The following is a 24,102-nucleotide window of genomic DNA, read 5'->3' as shown; positions in this document are numbered from 1 at the left end:
TATCAATTTACTTGATTTTGCTTACCGTTATTTTCAACAAAATCAACACTTCAATATTATTGGAAGCTTTTTATGTAAAGATCTTAAATAACAGCTCAATTTGATCAAATTCTTAATTTGTGATTAATTGTTATTAACCACAGCAAATCCTGGGATTCTCTTGATTAAATGTTTAAATGTTTGACAGCCCTATTTTGAATTGAACAGTCAATATTCAGAGATTAAGAGAAATGTATAATAAATATACAGGTAACTGCCAAAATAAAGCAAACACCAACATAAAGTGTCTTAACCTAGGGCTGCAATCCCGTTAACGGGATTGATATGACAACAGCCAGTGAAAGTGCAGAGCGCCAAATTCAAACAACAGAAATCTCATAATTAAAATTCCTCAAACATACATGTATCTTATACCATTTAAAGGTAATCTTGTTGTTAACCCCACCAAAGTGTCCAATTTCAAATAGGTTTTACAGCGAAAGCACCACAAACAATTATGTTAGGTCCGTACCTAGTCACAGAAAAACAGTAATTTTCCCAGCCAAAGAGAGGAGTCACAAGCGCGTTCCCTAGTTGCAGACAAAATGTCAAAAAGTTCCGTTACTGTCCGTAGAAACATGTCAAACGATGTATAGAATCAATCTTTAGGATGTTTTTAACATAAAACTTCAACAATATTCCAACCGGAGAATTCCTTTGTCTTCGGAAAATCAAAGGAACGCAGCTACCTTTCATGTGAAATGCGGGTGACCAGCGCGTGACTGCTTGCAGACCTCTGACTCATTCCTCTCTCATTCGGTCCCACTTCACAGTAGAATCCTCAAACAAGTTTCTAAAGACGGTTGACATCTATTGGAAGCCTTAGGAAGTGCAACAACCAATATCCCACTGTGTATTCAATAGGGGCTGGGTTGAAAATTGACCAACCTCAGATTTCCTGCTTCCTGTTTTGATTTCTTCTCAGGTTTTGGCCTGCCATATGAATTCTGTTATACTCGCAGACATCATTCAAACAGTTTTAGAAACTTCAGAGTGTTTTCTATCACATACTACTAATAATATGCATATATTAGCAAATGGGACTGAGGAGCAGGCAGTTTACTCTGGGCATCTCTGGGCACCTCTTGGCACCTTTCATCCAAGCTACTCAATACTGCCCCTGCAGCCATAAGAAGTTAGTAGGGTGTTGGACCACCACGAGCCAGAACAGCTTCAGTGCACCTTGGCATAGATTCTACAAGTGTCTGGAACTCTGTTGGAGGAATGCAACACCATTCTTACCAAAGCACAAATGTGAATCTTGGAATATCACATGTGAAATGTTGGGAAAGCACATGTGTCTGAGTCATGTGAGAAATCCATGTAAAACCTCACACATACAGTATGTCCGAAAACCACGTATCTAACTCGTGAAAAAAATATTTTTTTTCTTCACATTGGGATTTCTTCACATTTTTTTTTCTGAAGTTAATACCAACCTAACAACCAGCTGGCTTATTGCACAGACACAATCCCCCCAATAACTCTTATCAGGTTCACTGATAAGTGCTGAAAAAAGGGACATGCTGCCATCTATCTGCTTCTCAGCTCTATAGTCAGTTTTTCCTCCCAGGTGCCGGTTCATCTTCAATCTCCCTTATAAAAACCCATAGAATTAGCAGTTTCACATGTAAGAAAACTCTAACTGTGGAAATCTCACTTTCATATGTGGAATTTCAGATTCACATTTGGGATTGAGATCATGTTATGGTAGCAATTAGGGTGACCACATTCAAAATGCCCAAATGCAGGAAATAAATGTGTAAAAAAATGTCACATGTGGAATATTTTTTTCAGGAGGGGAAATCACATGTGAAAAATGTACATTTGGAACTTCACTTGTCTGAAAACCACATGTCTGACCAAAAAACAAAGAAAGTGATTTGTTCACAAATGTCCGAAAACCATGTTTTTTTCACATGATTTATTTTATGCTTTTTTGTAAGAGCTCACACACATGGTTCTGAGGTGCCCCAATCCCCTGCTTCAAGTGACTGAAGCAGTGCAATGAAATGCAGAGCGGGATTCATCTGGGCATAAAGCACGCAAGTACACTCCCCAAAAGCATGCTGAAGTGAATGAGTAAGTCATCGAACATCATAGTCTCTGTCTGTAGAGATGTGAGTGAGTAGGAGGCCTCTCTGATATACCTCCATTAAGCCCTCCCATAGAGGGGTTGTGGTTTGAGAGGAAGCCAATGGTAAAGTAGATCGAGACCAGCTCCTCTCTGTCTGATGATGATAGATTATTCTGCTAAGTAACCTTACCTAAGTTCTTATTGAACAAAACCTTTCAGTTCTGCATGGAGAGACAAGACATGGAAATAAAAGAGCATAATGTTGATTTCCAATGTATCTCATTTGAAACTGCCATAGCCCTACTGCATCAACAGTATAACACCTTACAGATGGTCATATCACTTTAAATAGAAGCACATGACGTTGTATTTATGATTACAGCCATGGCCTACTTCTGACGGAGTGCACAGAGGTCTCAGGAAGGCCCACTCTCCGAGGAGCAGCAGGTCTTCAGAAATACCACAGGACAACATCAAGTAGAAAAACAAACACTTAGAGTGGACACTTTAAAAAAAAGAGGGCAATTGTATCATCTCTTCCATTTACTGTATAGGCCTTTTGAGGTAGCCGAGTATCGTCCAGCGTAAACCACTGGAGCGGTTTTTAATCACTTGATGAAAGTTACAAAGTGGAGGAATCCATCAAATATTAAAATTGGTGGTAGGTTCTTCTGAAAGAGAGAGTGTCTCTCCTCTCAGTTTTAGTAGGCCTTTCCTGCAGTCAAATGACCTAGTGGCCTCATGGGTGGATGTTATTCATATTTTTCATAATTTCATAAATAATCAATATTAGAAACACCACATTTAAACATTTTTTATTTATATGTCAAACGGTTTTGTTATATTTCAGTCTTCTGTGATGCATATAAAGTGTAATATTGGGATGCAAGCACAACATTTTATACATTTCACTTCCTTATCTGACATGGTACAGGTGTCTTCTTTTTAAAGCCCATAACCATGTGTGTGAGGTGTATGCTTTTGTTTCAAAGTAGATTTGTTTTAAGACTACTGAGAAACACTCTGTGTGACCCTGTTTTAGCCCACTGCAGTAAAATGTTCTTGTGGGATATTGGGCAATATGAACACCCATTAACAATGACTGCTGGGATGGCCAACCATGTCCAATCAAGTCCAAATCCAAAGAGTGAACTTATATCTAATAAAGTAGTAGCAGTATTACCTTTTGTTATGAAATGGATGCCTAGATAAAGGTATCTTGAACATATTTTGCCGTCCTAACGTAGTCTTCACTAGCTAGCTAGCTAACGTCCACCGATTAGCTGCACTGTAGAACTATTACACTCAACTGAACGACTTGATTAGTGTAGTGTTAGCTAGCTACATAGCTGTCTTTGCTGTCTTCGTATCCAAGATAATTGTGTAGTTTAGAGTGTGTAGTCTTAGAGTGATTATCTTAATTTACCGAGGTTAGCTAGCCAGCTATTTGTCGTCCTTAACGTAGGAGACTCTGCTAGCTAGCCAACAGCTAGCCAACAGCTAGCCGACAGCTAGCCGACAGCTAGCCAACAGCTAGCCAACGTCTACCGAATAGACTCACAACCCGGTCGCATTCACAGGTAGTATCACATTTTCCATTCATTTCATTACAGTACAACGGTTTGATTTGTTTGATCGTAGCTAGCTACATAGCTAGCTACATAGCCGTCTTTGTATCAAAGATAATTGTGTAGTCTAGAGCGATTTTCTAGGTTAGCTAGCCAGCTATTGTCGTTCTTTTAACGCAACGTAACGTAAACAACACTGCTAGCTAGCCAGCTAGCCCCCGAATAGCAGCACTGTCGAAACTATTACACTCAACGGAACGACTTGATTAGTGTAGTGTCAACAACGCACCCACTGCCAGCTAGCCTACTTCAGCAGTACTGTATCATTTTAATAATTTTAGTCAATAAGATTCTTGCTACGTAAACTTAACTTTCTGAACATTCGAGACGTGTAGTCCACTTGTCATTCCAATCTCCTTTGCATTAGCGTAGCCTCTTCTGTAGCCTGTCAACTATGTGTCTGTCTATCCCTGTTCTCTCCTCTCTGCACAGACCATACAAACGCTCCACACCGCGTGGCAGCGGCCACCCTAATCTGGTGGTCCCAGCGCGCACGACCCACGTGGAGTTCCAGGTCTCCGGTAGCCTCTGGAACTGCCGATCTGCGGCCAACAAGGCAGAGTTCATCTCAGCCTATGCCTCCCTCCAGTCCCTCGACTTCTTGGCACTGACGGAAACATGGATCACCACAGACAACACTGCTACTCCTACTGCTCTCTCTTCGTCCGCCCACGTGTTCTCGCACACCCCGAGAGCTTCTGGTCAGCGGGGTGGTGGCGCCGGGATCCTCATCTCTCCCAAGTGGTCATTCTCTCTTTCTCCCCTTACCCATCTGTCTATCGCCTCCTTTGAATTCCATGCTGTCACAGTTACCAGCCCTTTCAAGCTTAACATCCTTATCATTTATCGAGAGTTCATCAATGAGCTTGATGCCTTGATAAGCTCCTTTCCTGAGGACGGCTCACCTCTCACAGTTCTGGGCGACTTTAACCTCCCCACGTCTACCTTTGACTCATTCCTCTCTGCCTCCTTCTTTCCACTCCTCTCCTCTTTTGACCTCACCCTCTCACCTTCCCCCCCCCTACTCACAAGGCAGGCAATACGCTCGACCTCATCTTTACTAGATGCTGTTCTTCCACTAACCTTTACATTTTACATTTACATTTACATTTAAGTCATTTAGCAGACGCTCTTATCCAGAGCGACTTACAAATTGGTGCATTCACCTTATGACATCCAGTGGGACAGTCACTTAACAATAGTGCATCTAAAACTTAGGGGGGGGGTGGGGTGAGAGGGATTACTTAACCTATCCTAGGTATTCCTTAAAGAGGTGGGGTTTCAGGTGTCTCCGGAAGGTGGTGATTGACTCCGCTGTCCTGGCGTCGTGAGGGAGTTTGTTCCACCAACCTCATTGCAACTCCCCTCCAAGTCTCCGACCACTACCTTGTATCCTTTTCCCTCTCGCTCTCATCCAACACCTCCCACACTGCCCCTACTCGGATGGTATCGCGCCGTCCCAACCTTCGCTCTCTCTCCCCCGCTACTCTCTCCTCTTCCATCCTATCATCTCTTCCCTCTGCTCAAACCTTCTCCAACCTATCTCCTGATTCTGCCTCCTCAACCCTCCTCTCCTCCCTTTCTGCATCCTTTGACTCTCTATGTCCCCTATCCTCCAGGCCGGCTCGGTCCTCCCCTCCCGCTCCGTGGCTCGATGACTCATTGCGAGCTCACAGAACAGGGCTCCGGGCAGCCGAGCGGAAATGGAGGAAAACTCGCCTCCCTGCGGACCTGGCATCCTTTCACTCCCTCCTCTCTACATTTTCCTCCTCTGTCTCTGCTGCTAAAGCCACCTTCTACCACTCTAAATTCCAAGCATCTGCCTCTAACCCTAGGAAGCTCTTTGCCACCTTCTCCTCCCTCCTGAATCCTCCCCCCCTCCTCCCTCTCTGCAGATGACTTCGTCAACCATTTTGAAAAGAAGGTCGACGACATCCGATCCTCGTTTGCTAAGTCAAACAACATCGCTGATTCTGCTTACACTGCCCTACCCTGTGCTCTGACCTCTTTCTCCCCTCTCTCTCCAGATGAAATCTCGTGTCTTGTGACGGCCGGCCGCCCAACAACCTGCCCACTTGACCCTATCCCCTCCTCTCTTCTCCAGACCATTTCCGGAGACCTTCTCCCTTACCTCACCTCGCTCATCAACTCATCCCTGACCGCTGGCTACGTCCCTTCCGTCTTCAAGAGAGCGAGAGTTGCACCCCTTCTGAAAAAACCTACACTCGATCCCTCCGATGTCAACAATTACAGACCAGTATCCCTTCTTTCTTTTCTCTCCAAAACTCTTGAACGTGCCGTCCTTGGCCAGCTCTCCCGATATCTCTCTCTGAATGACCTTCTTGATCCAAATCAGTCAGGTTCAAGACTAGTCATTCAACTGAGACTGCTCTCCTCTGTATCACGGAGGCGCTCCGCACTGCTAAAGCAATGGCCCACGCTTGGATTGCGTCCTACCTGACAGGTCGCTCCTACCAGGTGGCGTGGCAAGAATCTGTCTCCTCACCACGCGCTCTCACCACTGGTGTCCCCCAGGGCTCTGTTCTAGGCCCTCTCCTATTCTCGCTATACACCAAGTCACTTGGCTCTGTCATAACCTCACATGGTCTCTCCTATCATTGCTATGCAGACGACACACAATTAATCTTCTCCTTTCCCCCTTCTGATGACCAGGTGGCGAATCGCATCTCTGCATGTCTGGCAGACATATCAGTGTGGATGACGGATCACCACCTCAAGCTGAACCTCGGCAAGACAGAGCTGCTCTTCCTCCCGGGGAAGGACTGCCCGTTCCATGATCTCGCCATCACGGTTGACAACTCCATTGTGTCCTCCTCCCAAAGTGCTAAGAACCTTGGTGTGATCCTGGACAACACCCTGTCGTTCTCAACCAACATCAAGGCGGTGGCCCGTTCCTGTAGGTTCATGCTCTACAACATCCGCAGAGTACGACCCTGCCTCACACAGGAAGCGGCGCAGGTCCTAATCCAGGCACTTGTCATCTCCCGTCTGGATTACTGCAACTCGCTGTTGGCTGGACTCCCTGCCTGTGCCATTAAACCCCTTCAACTCATCCAGAACGCCGCAGCCCGTCTGGTGTTCAACCTTCCCAAGTTCTCTCACGTCACCCCGCTCCTCCGTTCTCTCCACTGGCTTCCAGTTGAAGCTCGCATCCGCTACAAGACCATGGTGCTTGCCTATGGAGCTGTGAGGGGAACGGCACCTCAGTACCTCCAGGCTCTGATCAGGCCCTACACCCAAACAAGAGCACTGCGTTCATCCACCTCTGGCCTGCTCGCCTCCCTACCACTGAGGAAGTACAGCTCCCGCTCAGCCCAGTCAAAACTGTTCGCTGCTCTGGCCCCCTAATGGTGGAACAAACTCCCTCACGACGCCAGGACAGCGGAGTCAATCACCACCAATCAGACACCTGAAACCCCACCTCTTTAAGGAATACCTAGGATAGGATAAGTAATCCCTCTCACCCCCCCCCTTTAAGATTTAGATGCACTATTGTAAAGTGACTGTTCCACTGGATGTCATAAGGTGAATGCACCAATTTGTAAGTCGCTCTGGATAAGAGCGTCTGCTAAATGACTTAAATGTAAATGTAAATGATTGTGGAGTTATACCCAACATGACTTGGTTGGGTACTTTGTGCAATCTTGGCTTATAAAACCAAAAGCATTTAGCCCTGTCTGTGAAAAAGTAGGCCTAATTATTTTTTGTATCAATAATTGCCTTGTTTATTTTTATTTATTTTACTAGGCAAGTCAGTTAAAGAACAAATTCTTATTTTCAGTGACGGCCTAGGAACAGTGGGTTAACTGCCTGTTCAAGGGCAGAATGACAGATTTGTACCTTGTCAGCTAAGGGGTCTGAACTTGCAACCTTCCGGTTACTAGTCCAACGCTCTAACCAAGAGAACTATTTCCACTCTCGTATCAACAAATTTAGAGACTTTAAGACAGTCTACAACACGTTGAGTTTCAACAAACAGAATGCTGAAATGTGCACGTGCCGCAAACTGGAGTTGCATGCAAGGTGCCTGTGAGCTGGTGGAGCTGTCCATGGTCCTGAAATTATTTTTTTATTTAAGAGCGTCGAACATAACTGCAAGAGGCGCTGTTGCATAATCAGAATGTTAACAGTTGAGGCAGTAGCTATTTGCCACACCAGACCAGTCAAGTACAATGCTGTTAAGTATTTATTTCTATCATAATGGCCTACTACGGTTGACAACACCATGATCCATTCTTTTCGAGCCTGAAATCGCTTCCGTTTTAAATACTCACAAAAACCTATTATGGACTAAGATAATGGAGAAATGATTGCACTCGGATTGGGTGTTGGCTGTTGAAACGTAATCTTGTTGGATAATTTTCAGTTGGCACAAGTTTAACCTATACTGTAATTTTATCAGAGGTCGACATAAAAAAATGTTAAAGGTAGCTTTCAATATACGATATATATATATTTCAGTATATTCCTTTAAGATGATGTAATTATTTATTACCTATTATGGTTTATCCCTGCACCATTGAGGCAACATCAGCTGAGACGTTGTTTTTTTTTACGCTGCACCACCTTGCTTGGAGGGGACGGGGAGAATCGTTTCAGCTCCTCCGACAGCTCCCGCTATGCAGCCTCAGCGCACCCACAACCATGAGACACTTTGTTCCTCCGACCGCTAACAGCACAATCTGAGCACTGGGGGACACACTACAGGACTCATCAGGGCGGAGTGGATGCAAACCTCTGTGAAGTTACTCGTGTTCAAAGGAAGTTCGAGATAAAACGCCGGTGATAACGATATCTTTCCCTTTGGACTTTAGAAGTTGTTGTGAGGAGTTTTTCTATTGAATATGTTGTAGATATATTTGTGCATTTATGTAGAGTATTGGGCCATCTATAAGCTATTCATTTTGCTCTAGCAAACAGAAGCAAGGCAGCTCATGTTCCGTTTGACAACGTTTCTATGTGATCTGGCCGCGGGGGTTCTCGTGAACCTCAGTCATTTCCCTCGGCAATGTTTTTCTCCCACGGGCAATGGAGGCAGAGCAACTGATGCACGCTGTTGTGGTACACACCTTTGCGTCTGTATATATTTTTGTAGTCTCAAAACACTGTTTTTCTGTTATCTTTTGATGTGGGTTTCGTGGACATCCACCATTATGCTATTTTTCTAAGACTGCAGCGACTGGTAGGTGAATGACTGACTTTAGAAGAATCATTTTGTCGTAGTTTATGTTCCGTGTGTTTAATTTGTCATTTTAAACACAAATATACCTTGTTTTAGTACAAGTAAAATAGCAACTTTTGGACATTAATCTACCGTTTCCATCTAAAATTCGGTGGAGTTTTTAGTCAATCATGACCGAAACAATGGCATTGAGTGGAAACTGTAGGACTAACCCTACGTCCAAAGACCAAGGATCTGTTCAGAATAGTTTCCCAGATGTTGTAGAATTAAATGTTGGGGGACAGGTGTATTACACACGTCATGCAACGTTAGTAAGCACCCCGAATTCCTTGCTGGGCAAAATATTCTCACCCAAGAAAGATGCCACTAACGACTTGGCGCGGGACCCTAAGGGACGCTATTTTATCGACAGAGATGGATTTTTATTTCGATATGTTCTGGACTTCCTCAGAGACAAACAAGTTGTACTGCCCGACCATTTTCCAGAGAAGGGGAGGCTTAGGAAAGAGGCGGAGTACTTTCAGTTGTCAGACATGGTCAAACTATTGAGCCCCGAAGATTTAAAACACAGTCCAGACGAATACTTCCACAGTGATTTTGAAGATGGTTCTCATGGCAGCGACCACAAGATGTGTCCGCCGTCATCACTGGTCCCGGCGGACAGAAAAAGTGGGTTCATTACAGTTGGTTACAGGGGCTCTTGCACAGTGGGCAGAGAGAGTCAATCTGACGCCAAATTCAGAAGGGTCCCGCGGATTTTGATTTGTGGGAGGGTCGCGTTAGCCAAGGAAGTTTTTGGCGAGACCTTGAATGAGAGTCGAGACCCAGACAGGACACCGGATCGATATACTTCCAGGTTTTACCTGAAGTTCAAACACCTTGAGAGATCATTTGACATCCTGTCAGAGTGTGGTTTCCAGATGGTTGCTTGTAACTCTTCAGTCACAGCGTCCTCCGTGAATCGACACACAGAGGACAAGATCTGGTCAAGTTACACTGAATACATCTTCTATCGTAAGTTGCTTTCGTTTTTACTTTCGTTTCTACCAGGTACCAATGTAACTCTACACACACCCCATGTGAAATAGTCCTCCCAAGTCACCACTAGAAGGCACACTTGCTTTACAAGTTTTTCCCAAGCATCCTGCTTTTGAAGTAGCACTGAGAGTGGTCACACACACGCACGCACGCGAGCACACGCACGCACGCACACACACACACACACACACACACACACACACACACACACACACACACACACACACACACACACACACACACACACACACACACACACACACACACACACACACACACACACACACACACACACACACACACACACACACACACACACACACACAATTTTACATGCATGCCCTGAGATAGTCACTCAGTCCCTGTCTGTGTATGAGAGTGTGAGTGCCAGTGATCAATGTTTGCCAAACTGTGTATCTTTTGTGGAAATGGTATGTTCCAATCCACTCCATGAAAAACACAACTGAAAATAGCCTCCTACAAATTGAGCAACAGAATGTGTAGTTTGAATGCCGGTACGTGTTGAGGACATGTCTGTCTGCCCACTCAAGAACTAATCTAGTTTGAGTTCACTCCTTTTAATTGCACTCTTACTGCTCTGTTGTATTCCCCCATGGGTCTAAACCCACTTGTTCCCAGAAACTCCAACCTGGGAAGTGCTATTCATCTTCCATACTGAGTGCGCTGCGGCCTCTCTTCATTTCTCCCCAAGCCTTCATTTTGAGGCATTGTAAGATGTAAGATGATGGGTTTTATAAGGGCTCTCAAAATATTTTATGGTGCAACAAAATACCACATATACTCAGAGGTGACAGTATATGAGGTGTTCCTTGGCAGCATAGGCCCTGCCAAAAGGTAGAATGCAAAGCAAGCTCATACTGCGACTGCATTCCACTCTGAGCTCATAAAACATATTGAGACAAGATTTTCTCAAGTATATACAGTATACTGTAGATTCTTCTGTGTCATTTCCCTGAAGAATTTGCAAGGAGATGCTATTAGATTACCAATAAGCACTGTATGTTGGGAGCATATTAAGTTCCCTGATTAACAGGTGCAACAATTTAGAGATTATTCCTTCAGAAAAGGAGTAGATACAATTCCACGACAGCTAAACCTGTGTCACGACTCATGCAGTTCAGATGAGTAGCATTCACTTGACACTGTCTGGTCTCTGTACTACACAAACGTACTTTCTAGCGATACCATGTATATTTGTCGATGAGAGTAAGCTCCAAAGACCTCTCCTTGTTTACAGTGAAATAACATTGCTTTGCGGATCCCGTCAACCAATATTTAGCTGTGAGTGCATACAGGAAGTTTGTAAAGGTTGAAGGCACGCAGTGAAATCAATGAAGTCAGTGACAGCCTCTTGTTTGTCTGCTCACCCTCTCTGCCTCCCTAGCACGCTCCTGCTCCCCCGTCGCCCCTGGCAGAGCGCACCAGTTGCCTTTTATAGGCCTCGCTGCTCCGTCTCGGTGTCTGCGTCGCCTGCTATCCACGGCATCACATTTATTTACCAATTTGTCGCATGGTTAGAGTGATTGATAATCAATCACTTTCAGTGACAGTCGGAGGACTCACTGCTGGGACCTGCATGCCGAAGACATAGTAAATCATGCAATCATTTTTGGGGGCAAAATAATAATTTCTAAACCGTTTGCCTGGGTCCTTCCTCTTGACGTAAATAAATACAAAAAATTATTACATTACAGAAAATGTGGTCATTGCGAATGCCGTTTCATATGGTGATGGTAAGTCATGTGTGACAAAGAACACTATTAGCTTAGTATACACAAATTAATAATTATCCTGTAATGTGTAGTGGTAGGTGGGAAGACACATCAAAGGCCTTTGCACCTTTCCAGAGTGGCACCACACAAACACACCTGCACCGGTTTCAGCTTGAACAACTGCAAAAAGTAATACATCAAGCATTTCACAGTAAAACTTTGGTGTGACATTTTGGGAAGGAGCACAATGCTGTTTGCCTGTTTAAACCGATTTGGTTAGCTGGAGATGGGGCGTGACAGCTCAAAGGCTGCGCTTCATAGGTGCAGCTGCTTCCCAGTCCAGTCTGTCAGGGGAGCTGCCACTGATCCCAAAGTCTGCATTATTCAGACAGAACCAGGGAGGGAGGGTTGAGGAGAGAGGAAGGATCTCGGGGAAAAATGGACTGGATTATCTGGCTGTTCCTTGACCTGCTCTCCAAACTGTTTAACGACTGCAATCCCAGGCCCCAAGGGAGTCCTAGGAACTCTGGAGCTGCTGTGCATTTGACTAAGAAAGACCTGTTGAGGGAGAGATTACATAGTCCAAAAAAACCTTCTTCCATCTCTTTATCAATCCATTGCTCTGGATTGAAAAGGTGGATGCTTCGGCTATTGTGAGTAAGTAAGTGCTCTGTGGTGCCGCAGATAATAGCACAAAGAGCTGCTGGAGTGACTCTTCACAAGCACACTGATGCTGCAATGCATAGCATAACACTGGGCACTAGGCTTGGGCAGGGTATGTCAAATAACGTAAGCATTTGTTTAAATAAAAGTCTAAATCATCTCAATTACAATTTCCTGGAAATTTGCATATATACAATTTTGGGGAGATTATGTTTGTCTTATTGCACTATTGAATGTCTGTTGAGGTTGGAGTAGGTGCTAATCCGTAAAGAAAATGATGAAGTCGATAAATCTTATTTAGCAAGAAATGTAATCGTAAACCACGGTAGTACATGTCACCAACCTCTAGCCAGAGGCTACCCATAAGAATAACAAAGGGACCTTTTGAATGTGGATATATCCATGATGATGAGACTTTTCCTTATAATACTGATTGACCCCCATAACCATCAAATTTAAAGCTGCAATATGTAACCTTTTGGGTGACCAAAAAATATTCACATGGAAATATGACTGATAGATCTGTCATTCTCATTTCATTTGTGCATCTTTCGGTTTTGTACACCAGCTTCAAACGGTTGAAAAGGCAATATTTTTGTTTATGGAAAATATATTTCACAGCCGTTTAGATGGTACTATGATTCTCTACCCTGTACTTGCTTGTTTTGTCACTTAAACTGAAATTAGGCGAACTATTCGAATTTTAGCAACCAGGATATGGTGGAGCGATTTCTGCATAGTGAGGAGTTACTCTCGTTACTCTCGTCATAAATCTAGAGAAAATAAGTGCAATGGGCCCACCAACGAAAAATGAGCCTCATTCAGAAAGAGATTATGCTCCATGCTCACTTAAACACATTTACTTAGATATGCAATTTTCTTTGCTTTGGTATGTTGAATCATTTCTGCCTACTATGCAACTGTGAGGGAGGTTCTTGAGATAGAAAAATGTAACACTTGTGGGACCAATATACATCTTCTGAAATTCTGTATATGCTGTAGATACGGTGTCTTATTGTTCAATGGCTGGGGCAGGATAATATTGTTTATTTTTTATATTTATTCAATAGAATCTCAATCTCGACACCTCGGTTGTTCTTCATTTGTGGCATAGCTTCACATCCATGTCTTACGTATATTACAAATGCAAATAATTCACTCTATACTCCAGCTTGATGACCTGTGGGAATGTTGACATGGATTTTAGAGGTTGTAGTTCTTAAAATGGATCAAGATTCTAGTAAGAATAAAGCCTTTAATCCTGAAACCTGAGCTCCATATGTATCTGTGACCAGAGGCATGTAGTATTATGGCTGTATAGCACATGCTGAAATACATTATTTCTTCTTTACTTCTTCACCTTTTATAATCCCATGGATGACAGATATTGTGGTTTGTAGTCTCACTGTGCGTGTTGGTCATAGTAAGCTACTGGTGACAGGTGACAGTTTTGATACTCATCTCTGCATCCTGGATCAAAAGGTTGGCTGGACTTCGCTAAAGGTCCATATAGCTCTACATGATTCCCTTTTTGTTTACAAGGCCCTACTTCATAAACTCCCATCTTATCTAGCATTGCTGTTGACATAGACAGCTGAGTTGCCTAACTTGTTCACAGGATTGGCTAACTCTTGAGGTTCCTAGGGTCTCCACCGAGCTACACTGTAGGTAAAGCTGCTTTGATTTTTAAAGCAACCTTGTTGCTGGAACAAAATTTGGAATACTTGTCACCTTAATGTTCTGCTGCCGCTAGGCCAGTTTAGAATATTGATTGTGGACTTATTTGTGGAAGAAGGTAACAGTTTATCTAGGTGATTTGTGATGTTTTAGTTGTGCTTCACAGGACTGTAGTTTTGTGTTTTAATGTGTATTCTTTGTATATTTTGTGTATAATGTGTATATTTGTGTTGTATCGTGCAGGGCACATTTGGAAAAAGAGACCTAGTTCTCAATATGTTTTCCCTTTTAAAATAAAGGTAAACCAAATAATAATACAGTTTTTCTCAATTGCTTAAACACAATTTCTGAAACCTTGCTCCATTTCCTGAAAACATTACAGTTTTTTCCAACTGCTTACACACGTTTTCAAAACTGTCTCCTTTTTTTCAAAACTCTACACACAATTCCCAAAACTGCACACACAAAATGCAAAATGCCTCACATCTCCTTCAAAATGTAACACTGCATTCAAAATGCCATGAACACATGTCAGAATGAAGCATTTGCATCAAATGGTAAACACTGCTTTCATAATAGTACATTTTTGGATATACCATGTAAACACTGTTGTTCTAAATCTAAAGCTCTTTGGTCTTTCATAGGCTTATATCTACATTTCAATACAATGTTCTACAGTGAAAGTAATCTGCTGAGAGGGGTAACAAGTACACTGTAAACACCAATGCAATGTAGAAACAGAAAATATTTATTCGGCCAAACATTACTGTTGTATACAGTAGCATACAACAAAACCATAAACATATGTAAACCAAAAGTATATTCTTTAGAATACAGTAAAGAACACAATTGTGTGTGTGGGGTCCCGGGGGGACAGTCCATTAATTGGTAGGGGGGGCAGTCACCAGTGCTAAGCTACCCTTCATCTCTTCTCTGGCCTGGGTCTGGCCACAATACTTAGTCCACATCACAAGATACTTTCCTCGATGTTTGGCAAGAGAAAGCGTATCTCCTAGCATGCCGTATCCAACCTTGGACTGAGGCAACCTCTATGTCCCCACATGCGTCCTCCATTGCCTGGAGAAGCGGCATGCGAGCATAGTGTTGGCGATCATACACTTTCCAGCACCAGGCTGAGAATAATTTCTCTATGGGATTTAGAAAAGGCGAATATGGGGGAGGTACAAAACTACAAATTGTGGATGGGTGGCAAACCAGTTTTGGACCAGAACAGCCCACATTGTCCCATAAAACCAGAAATCTAGCAGGCTCCTGATCTGGATCAGGGACAAGCATTGTGTAAATTGCATCCAGAAAAGTGAGCATATGGCCGGTGTTGTACGGACCCAGTGTGGCATTGTGATGGAGGACCCCGTTTTGAGTGATGGCAGCACACATAGTTATATTACCCCCACGCTGTCCGGGGACATTGGTAAATGCCCTCTGTCCTATTACATTTCTTCCGCGGCGCCTGGTTTTGGTGAGTTTGAAGCCAACCTCATCCACATAAATAAATTCATGGTGAATTACATGGGCATCCAGCTCCAATACTCTCTGTAACAGACAAAAGGATATACAGATGAGTAAATATGGTCTGAAGTACTGGAAGTAATGTTGCATACATACCTCTACAAAGTCATGTCGCATATTCTTGACTCTGTCAGAGTTTCTCTCAAATGGCACCTTGTAAAGTTGTTTCATCGTCAATCGGTGCCGTTGGAGGATGCGTTGTATGGCCGACAGGCTTACAGCATTGATGTTGTTAAATATGGTGTCATTCTTCAAGATATGCTCTCTTATCTCTCGAGTCCTAATTGTATTGTTGGCCAAAACCATATTTATAATCCAGTCTCTTGTACATCTGTAAACAAGCGTCCTCGTCCTCCATGATGTCTTTGCCTTTCCTGTCATGTTTTGTCTTATATTGTCTTGTCATTATGCTTTCCCTTCTGTTCGTTTCCCCCTGCTGGTCTTATTAGGTTCATTCCCTTTTTCTATCCCTCTCTCTCCCCCTCCCTCTCTCTCCTCTCTCTATCGTTCCGTTCCTGCTCCCAGCTGTTCCTATTCCCCTAATCAATCATTTAGTCTTTCCACACCTGTTCCCTATCTTTTCCCCTGATTAGAGTCCCTATTTCTCCCCTTGTTTTCCGTTTCTGTCCTGTCGGATCCTTGTATATTGTTCACCGTGCTGTGTCTTTGTATCGCCCTGTCGTGTCGTGTTTCCCTCAGATGCTGCGTGGTGAGCAGGTGTCTGAGTCTGCTACGGTCAAGTGCCTTCCCGAGGCAACCTGCAGTTTATGATCGAGTCTCCAGTCTGTTCTCGTCATTACGAGTGGAATTGTTCTTTATGCTTTATTTACCGCTCCGATTTGTCTAGGAGTATTGAATATTTACTTTACTGGATTAAAGACTCTGTTTTCGCCAAGTCGCTTTTGGGTCCTCATTCACCTGCATAACATTTCCACTCTGTACAGAATTCAAACACAGTATGTGTTCAGCATAGGAACTGTAAACAATGTACAAAACAATGTAGTACAGCATGATAACCAACCTCATTCATTCAATGCAGTGCAGTAAATGGATGGCTTATAGTTACAAATGTTTATGCAATACTATGCAGTCATACGTATTTTACAGTACATTACTGTAATGCTAAAATAGTCATTAGATAGTTGCATACCTGTTCTTCTGAAGGTTTGAATTATGGACGCTACTGTAAATCGACTCAAGTTGGGCTGGACTCTCAGTCCAGCCTCTCTCATGGCCAAACCGTGGTTGATCACATGATCAACAAGTGTTGCCCTAATCTCATCAGAGATGGCGCTCCTTCCTTCTCTTCTTTGCCCTCGTCCTCTTCTTCATCTTCCTCTCCCTCCTACTCCTCTTTCTCTCTGTCCATTGTTGGCATCCATTGTTCAAAACAGGTAATCTGACCTATGACCTATTTATAGGCCTATACTACAGTAAAGCAGTGATTGGTTAGTGATCAGTTAAGCTATTAGTGTTTGCACATGTGAGGAGTGTGTGTGGTGAATAAGTGTAGCATTTTGATTGGTTGTGTTTGGAAAAGGAAAGCAAGTCCCTGCCTGTTAGATTTTTGTGTTTTAGGTAGAGAATTGTGTGTAGTGTTTTGAAAAAAGTGTTTTATGCAATTGACAACTGAGTCAAAGGCTGACAAATAGCTTATGGTTTTGGATATTTGGTGTGTAGTTATGCACTTCAAGTGAGATGTTTCAAAAATCGTGTGACATGAAAATATTTTGTGTGTAAGCAGTTAGAAAAAACTGTAAACACAAAACCTCATCTACAAGCACTATTTACATAACCTCTTACTCCTCTTGCAAAATAAAACATTCTCCTCAAAACAGTTTTACCTGTGTTGAAAATCAAACACGGCTCTCAAAATTATATACACACTCTTAAGCAGTCAGTAAACAATACACTGGAAAATAGAAAACACATTGTTCAAAACATACAATTCTCAGGGAGAAGTACATTTTTAATCCCAAAAAATATTCCGATTTTTCCGTCAGTCTTTTGATGAACGAAAACATGTTCTATCATAGCAGCTCAAAATTGATCAGAAATTACTACTCTGCTTTGCTCTTTGCAATTTTGTTTTTTGTTCTTCCTCCTCCTTGTACCCCTATTTTTACAGTACTTTACCCTGCATCTCACAAACTTGTCCTTTGTCTCTGTGATACTGTAATTCTTGTTCTTTGTTGATATGAACCTGCAACCAGTCAAAATCTATTGAGCAGTCAGTACTGTTAATAAATGGAAAGGACAATGTTCAGGGCCATACAATTTGTCCATTGTACAGTATACAGCCTACAATGCACTGTACTACAGTATCCATTCTCAGACTTTCTCCTTCCCACCTTCAACAACCTGTTTGCTCTCTGAACTGGCTTAAATTGGTTGTGTCGCATCATTTGAAACAGGTTTAATCAATTTGTGGTTGTGTTCAATCAATGACATATGTTCTCTATTTGTATTTGATTGTTGCCACTTGTGTTTACCAGTATGGATGACATGTGCATTAGAGTGCAGAATGTGTTTTGAGAATGAGAATGTGTTTAGAGTTTTGCTGAAAAGTCCAAGTGAGATCTGCAAATTGTGTTTTACCATGTGAAATGGTTTAAGGTATTGACAACAGACTGCATCGTTAGCTAAACGAGTCCAGGCAACTGAGAACTTTGTTCAGCCAATGGGTTTTAGTGTTTTAACAATTGAGAAAAACTGTAATACATATGTGCCCGTCTTGAAGGTCCCCGTACATGCTTCAAAGAGCTAGATACTTGAGCCTTTAGATACATATCCTATGTACTCTGGATTTCACATCCCTTGTGTTACACTTAATAAACATATGGAATGTTTCATGTGTTTGCATCAGGACTCAGGAGGCAATGATGTACTGGCTTTAGAACCTGTTATTTCAATACTATGAGAAGTCGGCAGGGCCATGGTAAATTGTCTCACTGGGTAAATGTGAAGATGCCCCAGAGGTATGCCACTAATTGTGAGATCAGCATGTTCAGCTCTCTGTGTGTGTGTGTGTGTGTGTGTGTGTGTGTGTGTGTGTGTGTGTGTGTGTGTGTGTGTGTGTGTGTGTGTGTGTGTGTGTGTGTGTGTGTGTGTGTGTGTGTGTGTGTGTGTGTGTGTGTGTGTGTGTGTGTGTGTGTGCGTGTGCGTGTGTGTGTGTGTGTGTGCGTGCGAGAGAGAAAGCAAACAGGCAAACAGAGCAGACAATTATCAAAATCCATCACCCCTGAATCTCATGTTAGACAATTAGTGATGTTACAGGCTGACATGTCAGTGCAGAGCTACCCTTTATAACCATTACGCCTCTTGCGTAATAAATCTTGCATACGTACAAAAGTTTTCAAGCAGAAGTTGTGGGCAGTCCATCATATTTAGGTTGGGGAAAAAGTCGATATAAACCATTGTTGAATTCAAATGTTCCTGCTGACAGGTCCACAACAATTTGCCATTGTTTTCTCATTCAGAAACGGAAAGTAGCTTATGTACAATGTTTGTCAGTATGAGTCGGCTACAGTATTGTTGTGTGATAAGAGCACGGCAGCATTGCCTATTTAATCTCAGAGCCTTTACCAAGGCAGGACATTTAAACCCAATAATCTATTGATCAAATGAATATTGAACAACAATTTGTCTTTTTACATGCCATGGCCTAATGCTAATATTTCCAAATTATACAGCAAATAAAGGCTGTCATTGTCACCATAAAAGGTGAATGGAGGTGTTTTTTTAAACTAGGCCAGTCAGTTAAGAACAAATTCTTATTTTCAATGACACCCCACTGTTCCTAGGCTAACTGCCTGTTCAGGGGCAGAATGACAGATTTTTACCTTGTCAGCTCGGGGATTTGAACTTGCAACCTTCCGGTTACTCATCCAACGCTCTAACCACTAGGCTACCCTGCTGCCCCTGCATAGTTTTACGACAGGACTGATTTATAATGGGAATCAGCAAGTTTATAAATCTTGCGCCTGATTTTTCAGAAATAGCGCACGCAGATATTTTGTGTGAAATTTACGCAAAGGTTATAAATGAGGCCCCTGGACCCTCAGCAAATAGCCTGCAATACAGAAATGGTCAACACTGTTTAAGCTTTTATAACGGTAAAACAGTGAGATAAGAACAGATACATGAATAAACAAAAGTATGTGGACACCCCTTCAAAGGTTTCAGCCACACTCATTGCTGACAGGTGTATATTTCCATAGACAAGCATTGGAAGTAGAATGGCCTCACTGAAGACCTCAATGACATTCAACCTGCCACCTTTTCAACAAGTCAGTTCGTCAAATGTCTGCCCTGCTAGAGCTGCCCCTGGTCAACTGTAAGTGCTGTTATTGTGAAGTGGAAACATCTAGGAGCAACAATGGCACAACCGCGAAGTGGTAGGCATACACGAGCACTAAGTGCTGAAGTGCGTACAGCGTCAATATGGACTGTCCTGGATTGCAACACTCACTACAGAGTTCCAAACTCTGTAGCAACGTCATCACAAGAACTGTCCGCCGGGAGCTTCGTGAAATGGGTTTCCATGGCATGACCTAAGCCTAAGGTCACCATACGCAATGCCAAGCTTTGATTGGAGTGGTGTAAATCTCTCTGTCATTGGACTCTGGAGCAGTGGAAACTTCTCTGGAGTGATGAATCACGCTTCACCATCTGGCAGTCCAACGGACTAATTTGGGTTTGGCGAATGTCAGGAGAACACTACCTGCCCGAATGCATAGTGCCAACTCAAAAGTTTGGTGGAGGAAGAATAAGGGTCTGGGGCTGGTTTTCATGGTTCGGGCTAGGTCCCTTAGTTTCCTTGAAGGGAAATAAAAACTCTACAGCATACAATGACATTCTAGACGATCGTGTGCTTCCAATTTTGTGGCAACAGTTTGGGGAAGGCCTTTTCCTGTTTCAGCATGACAATTCCCCTGTGCACAAAGTGAGGTCCATACAGAAATCGTTTGTCGACATCGGTGTGGAAGAACTTGACTGGCCTGCATAGAGCCCTGACCTCAACCCCATCGAACACCTTTGGGATGAATTGGAATGCCGACTGCGCTCCAGGCCTAATCGCCCAACATCAGTGCCTGACCTCACTAACGCTATTGTGGCTGAGAACCCGCAACAATGTTCCAACATCTACTGGGGAGCCTTCCCAGAAGAGTGGAGGCTGTTATAGCAACAAAGGGGGGACCAACCCCATTATAATATCCATGGTTTTGGAATGAGATGTTTGACTAGCCTGGGCTCACATACTTTTAGTCATGTAGTGTACTCGCTAAACCCATATAGTGTAATGATCTGTCCTAATCTGTAGCATTGTCCTGATTTATACTGTACCAAAGCCAATTTAAGGACAACTTTATTATTATGTTTTCAGCTTTCCCTCCTGTCTAAAACACAAAACTGAGTGGCATTTTGTGCTCAGCTCCTCCCCATATCCTCCTCTCATTTCTGGTTTCCCTTGAACTCTACAGAGGGTGAACTATTACCTCGTGCTTGCAGAGACAAACATAATGCTAACAGCCACACAGCCTGCTGCATTAGTAGTTCCAGAATAGGCTTGTCTCATTTACCGGCAGCATCATTCACTGTCTAACTAGACTAGGACCTACAAAAGAGATGCACTCTGCAATCAAGGGAGTTTAATGTCCACTCTATTTTTGGAGCGTTTGTGCTCTTTTGGCAGCATTTAGAGCATGAAAACAGATAGATAGCTCGGCCCGAATGTCCTCTCCAGTATTGGAGTATGCTGCATATCCATAGAATTAAAAAAAAACTTCACCTGAAGCATACAGAGCCAGGGTGCTGTTCTTTTACTCTCCTCTCAGTGCAATGCTTCATTACCTCGTTATTTTCCCCTTAGCAGTTACGGGTGCTGTTCTACTTCACACAGATACTCTTATGACTCTGCCATATTGCTAACGCTGCTCTATAATGCAAGCTTACCAAATACATGTATGTAGTGAACCGTACATTTGCATATTGTTCAAGTTAATGAACACCAAAGACCAATGTTTTGAAACTTGCTTGCACTAATGAATTTCTTTACTGTATCTTGGTTCCTTGTAATATGATGTTGGGTTTCTGCAATGGGAAGGGGAAAAGGAGCACAGTGTCCTCTGACCCAACTCCTTGTGTGCTGATGATTTGGGTCATGACAGAGCCAGGCAGGCAGAGGGATTCCCTGGTGTGTTTACTCAGAAGACGCTAAAGGTCAACATCCAGATCAGAAAGAAAAACAGGCCCGTCTGCAGAATGAGAAAGGAGTGAGACATAATATTGTCATGGCTTTATAATATCATGTACAGTACCAGTCAAAAGTTTGGACACACCTACTCATTCAAGGGTTTTTCTTTGTTTTTATCCATTTCTACATTGTAGAATAATAGCAAATACATCAAAACTATGAAATAACACATATTGTATCATGTAGTAACCAACAAATAGTATTTATATACGTATATATTTTGTATTTTAGATTCTTCAAAGTAGCCACCCTTTGTCTTGATGGCATCTTTGCACACTCTTGGCATTCTCTCAACCAGCTTCACCTGGAATGCTTTTTCAACAGTCTTGAAGGAGTTCCCACATATGCTGAAGACTTGTTGGCTGCTTTTCAAGCACTCTGCGGTACAACTAATCCCAAACCATCTCAATCGGGTTGAGGTCGGGTGATTGTGGAGGCCAGGTCATCTGATGCAGCACTCCATCACTCTCCTTCTTGGTCAAATAGCCCTTACACAGCCTGGAGGTGTGTTGGGTCATTTTCCTGTTGAAAAACAAATGATAGTCCCATTAAGCGCAAACCAGATGGGATGGTGTGTTGCTGCAGTATACTATGGTAGGCATGCTAGTTAAGTGTGCCTTGAATTCTAAATAAACCACTGACAATGTCACCAGAAAATCACCCTCACACCATCATACCTCCTCCATGCTTCACGGTGGGAACCATACATTCAGAGATCATCTGTTCACCTAGTCTGTGTCACAAAGACACGGCGGTTGGAACCAAAAATATAAAATTTGGACTCATCAGACCAAAGGACAGATTTCTACTGGTCTAATGTCCATTGCTCGTGTTTCTTGGCCCAAGAAAGTCTCGTCTTATTATTGGTATCCTTTAGTAGGGGTTTCTCTGCAGCAATTCGACCATGAAGGCCTGATTCACGCAGTCTCCTCTGAACCATTGATATTGAGATGTGTCTGTTACTTGAACTCTGTGAAGCATTTATTTGGGCTGCAATTTCTGAGGCTGTTAACTCTAATGAACTTATTCTAGGCAGCAGAGGTAACTCTGGGGCTTCCTTTCCTGTGGCGGTCCTCATGAGAGCCAGTTTTATCATTGCGCTTGATGGTTTTTGCGACTGCACTTGAAGAAACTTTCAAAGTTCTTGACATTTTCCATATTGACTGACTTTCATGTCTTAAAATAATGATGGACTGTCTTTACCCTTGCTTATTTGAGCTGTTCTTGCCATAATATGGACTTGGTCTTTTACCAAATAGGGTTATCTTCTGTATACCCCCCTACCTTGTCACAACACAACTGATTGGCTCAAATGCATTAAGAAGAAAATAAATTCCACAAATTAACAAGGCACACCTGTTAATTGAATTACATTCCAGGTGACTACCTCATGAAGCTGGTTGAGAGAATGCCAAGAGTCTGAAAAGCTGTCATCAAGGCAAAGGGTGACTACTTTGAAGAATCTCAAATAGAAAATATAATTTGATTTGTTTAACACTTTTTTCGTTACTACATGATTCCATGTGTTATTTCATAGTTTTGATATCTTCACGATTATTATACAATGTAGAAAATAGGAAAAATAAAGAAAAACCCTTGAAAAGGTAGGCATGTCCAGAGTTTTCACACGGTATTGTATATATATACTGTATATAGTTTCTGATCAAAAATATACACGCAACATGTAAAGTGTTTTATGAGCTGAAATAAAAGATCCCAGAAATGTTCCAGATGCACAAAAAGCTTATTTCTTGTAAATGTTGTGCACAAATTTGTTTACATATCAAGAAGCTGATTAAACAGCATGATCATTACACAGGTGTACCTTGTGCTGGGGACAATAAAAAGCCACTTTAAAAGGTGCAGTTTTGTCACAACACAATGCAGCAGATGTGCATTTGGCATGCTGACTCCAGGAATGTCCACCAGAGTTGTTGCCAGAGAATTGAATGTTAATTTCTCTACCATAAGCCACCTCCAATGTCTCTTTAGAGAATTTTGCAGAATGTGCAACCGGCCTCACAACCCCAGACCACGTGTTATCACAGCAGCCCAGGACCTCTACATCCGGCTTCTTCACCTGTGTTATCGTTTGAGACCAGCCACCCAGACAACTGATGAAACTGTGGGTTTGCACAACTGAAGAATTTTTGCACAAACTGTCAGAAACCTTCTCAGGGAAGCTCATCTGCGTGCTCATTGTTCTCACCAGGGTCTTGAACTGACTACAGTTCAGCGTCGTAACCGACTTCAGTGGG

At 42.8% G+C, this 24,102-nt stretch overlaps 1 protein-coding gene across 1 annotated transcript in view; it reads left to right on the top strand.

Moving 5' to 3' along the window:
* Positions 1-8,342: 8,342 nt before the first annotated feature.
* Positions 8,343-24,102, top strand: part of LOC124000122 (BTB/POZ domain-containing protein KCTD16-like) — a 90,053-nt gene continuing 74,293 nt past the window's right edge. Inside the window, exon 1 of the mRNA XM_046306281.1 lies at positions 8,343-9,961. Within this exon, the coding sequence (XP_046162237.1) occupies positions 9,118-9,961 (844 nt within the window). The 5' untranslated portion in view covers positions 8,343-9,117. The remainder of the gene's footprint in view (positions 9,962-24,102) is intronic.

This window comes from Oncorhynchus gorbuscha, linkage group LG16 (genome assembly GCF_021184085.1).
Source record: "Oncorhynchus gorbuscha isolate QuinsamMale2020 ecotype Even-year linkage group LG16, OgorEven_v1.0, whole genome shotgun sequence".
Taxonomy (NCBI): Eukaryota; Metazoa; Chordata; class Actinopteri; order Salmoniformes; family Salmonidae; genus Oncorhynchus; species Oncorhynchus gorbuscha.
Note: the sequence above shows the minus strand (reverse complement) of the source record. Positions and strands in the feature narration are given on the sequence as shown.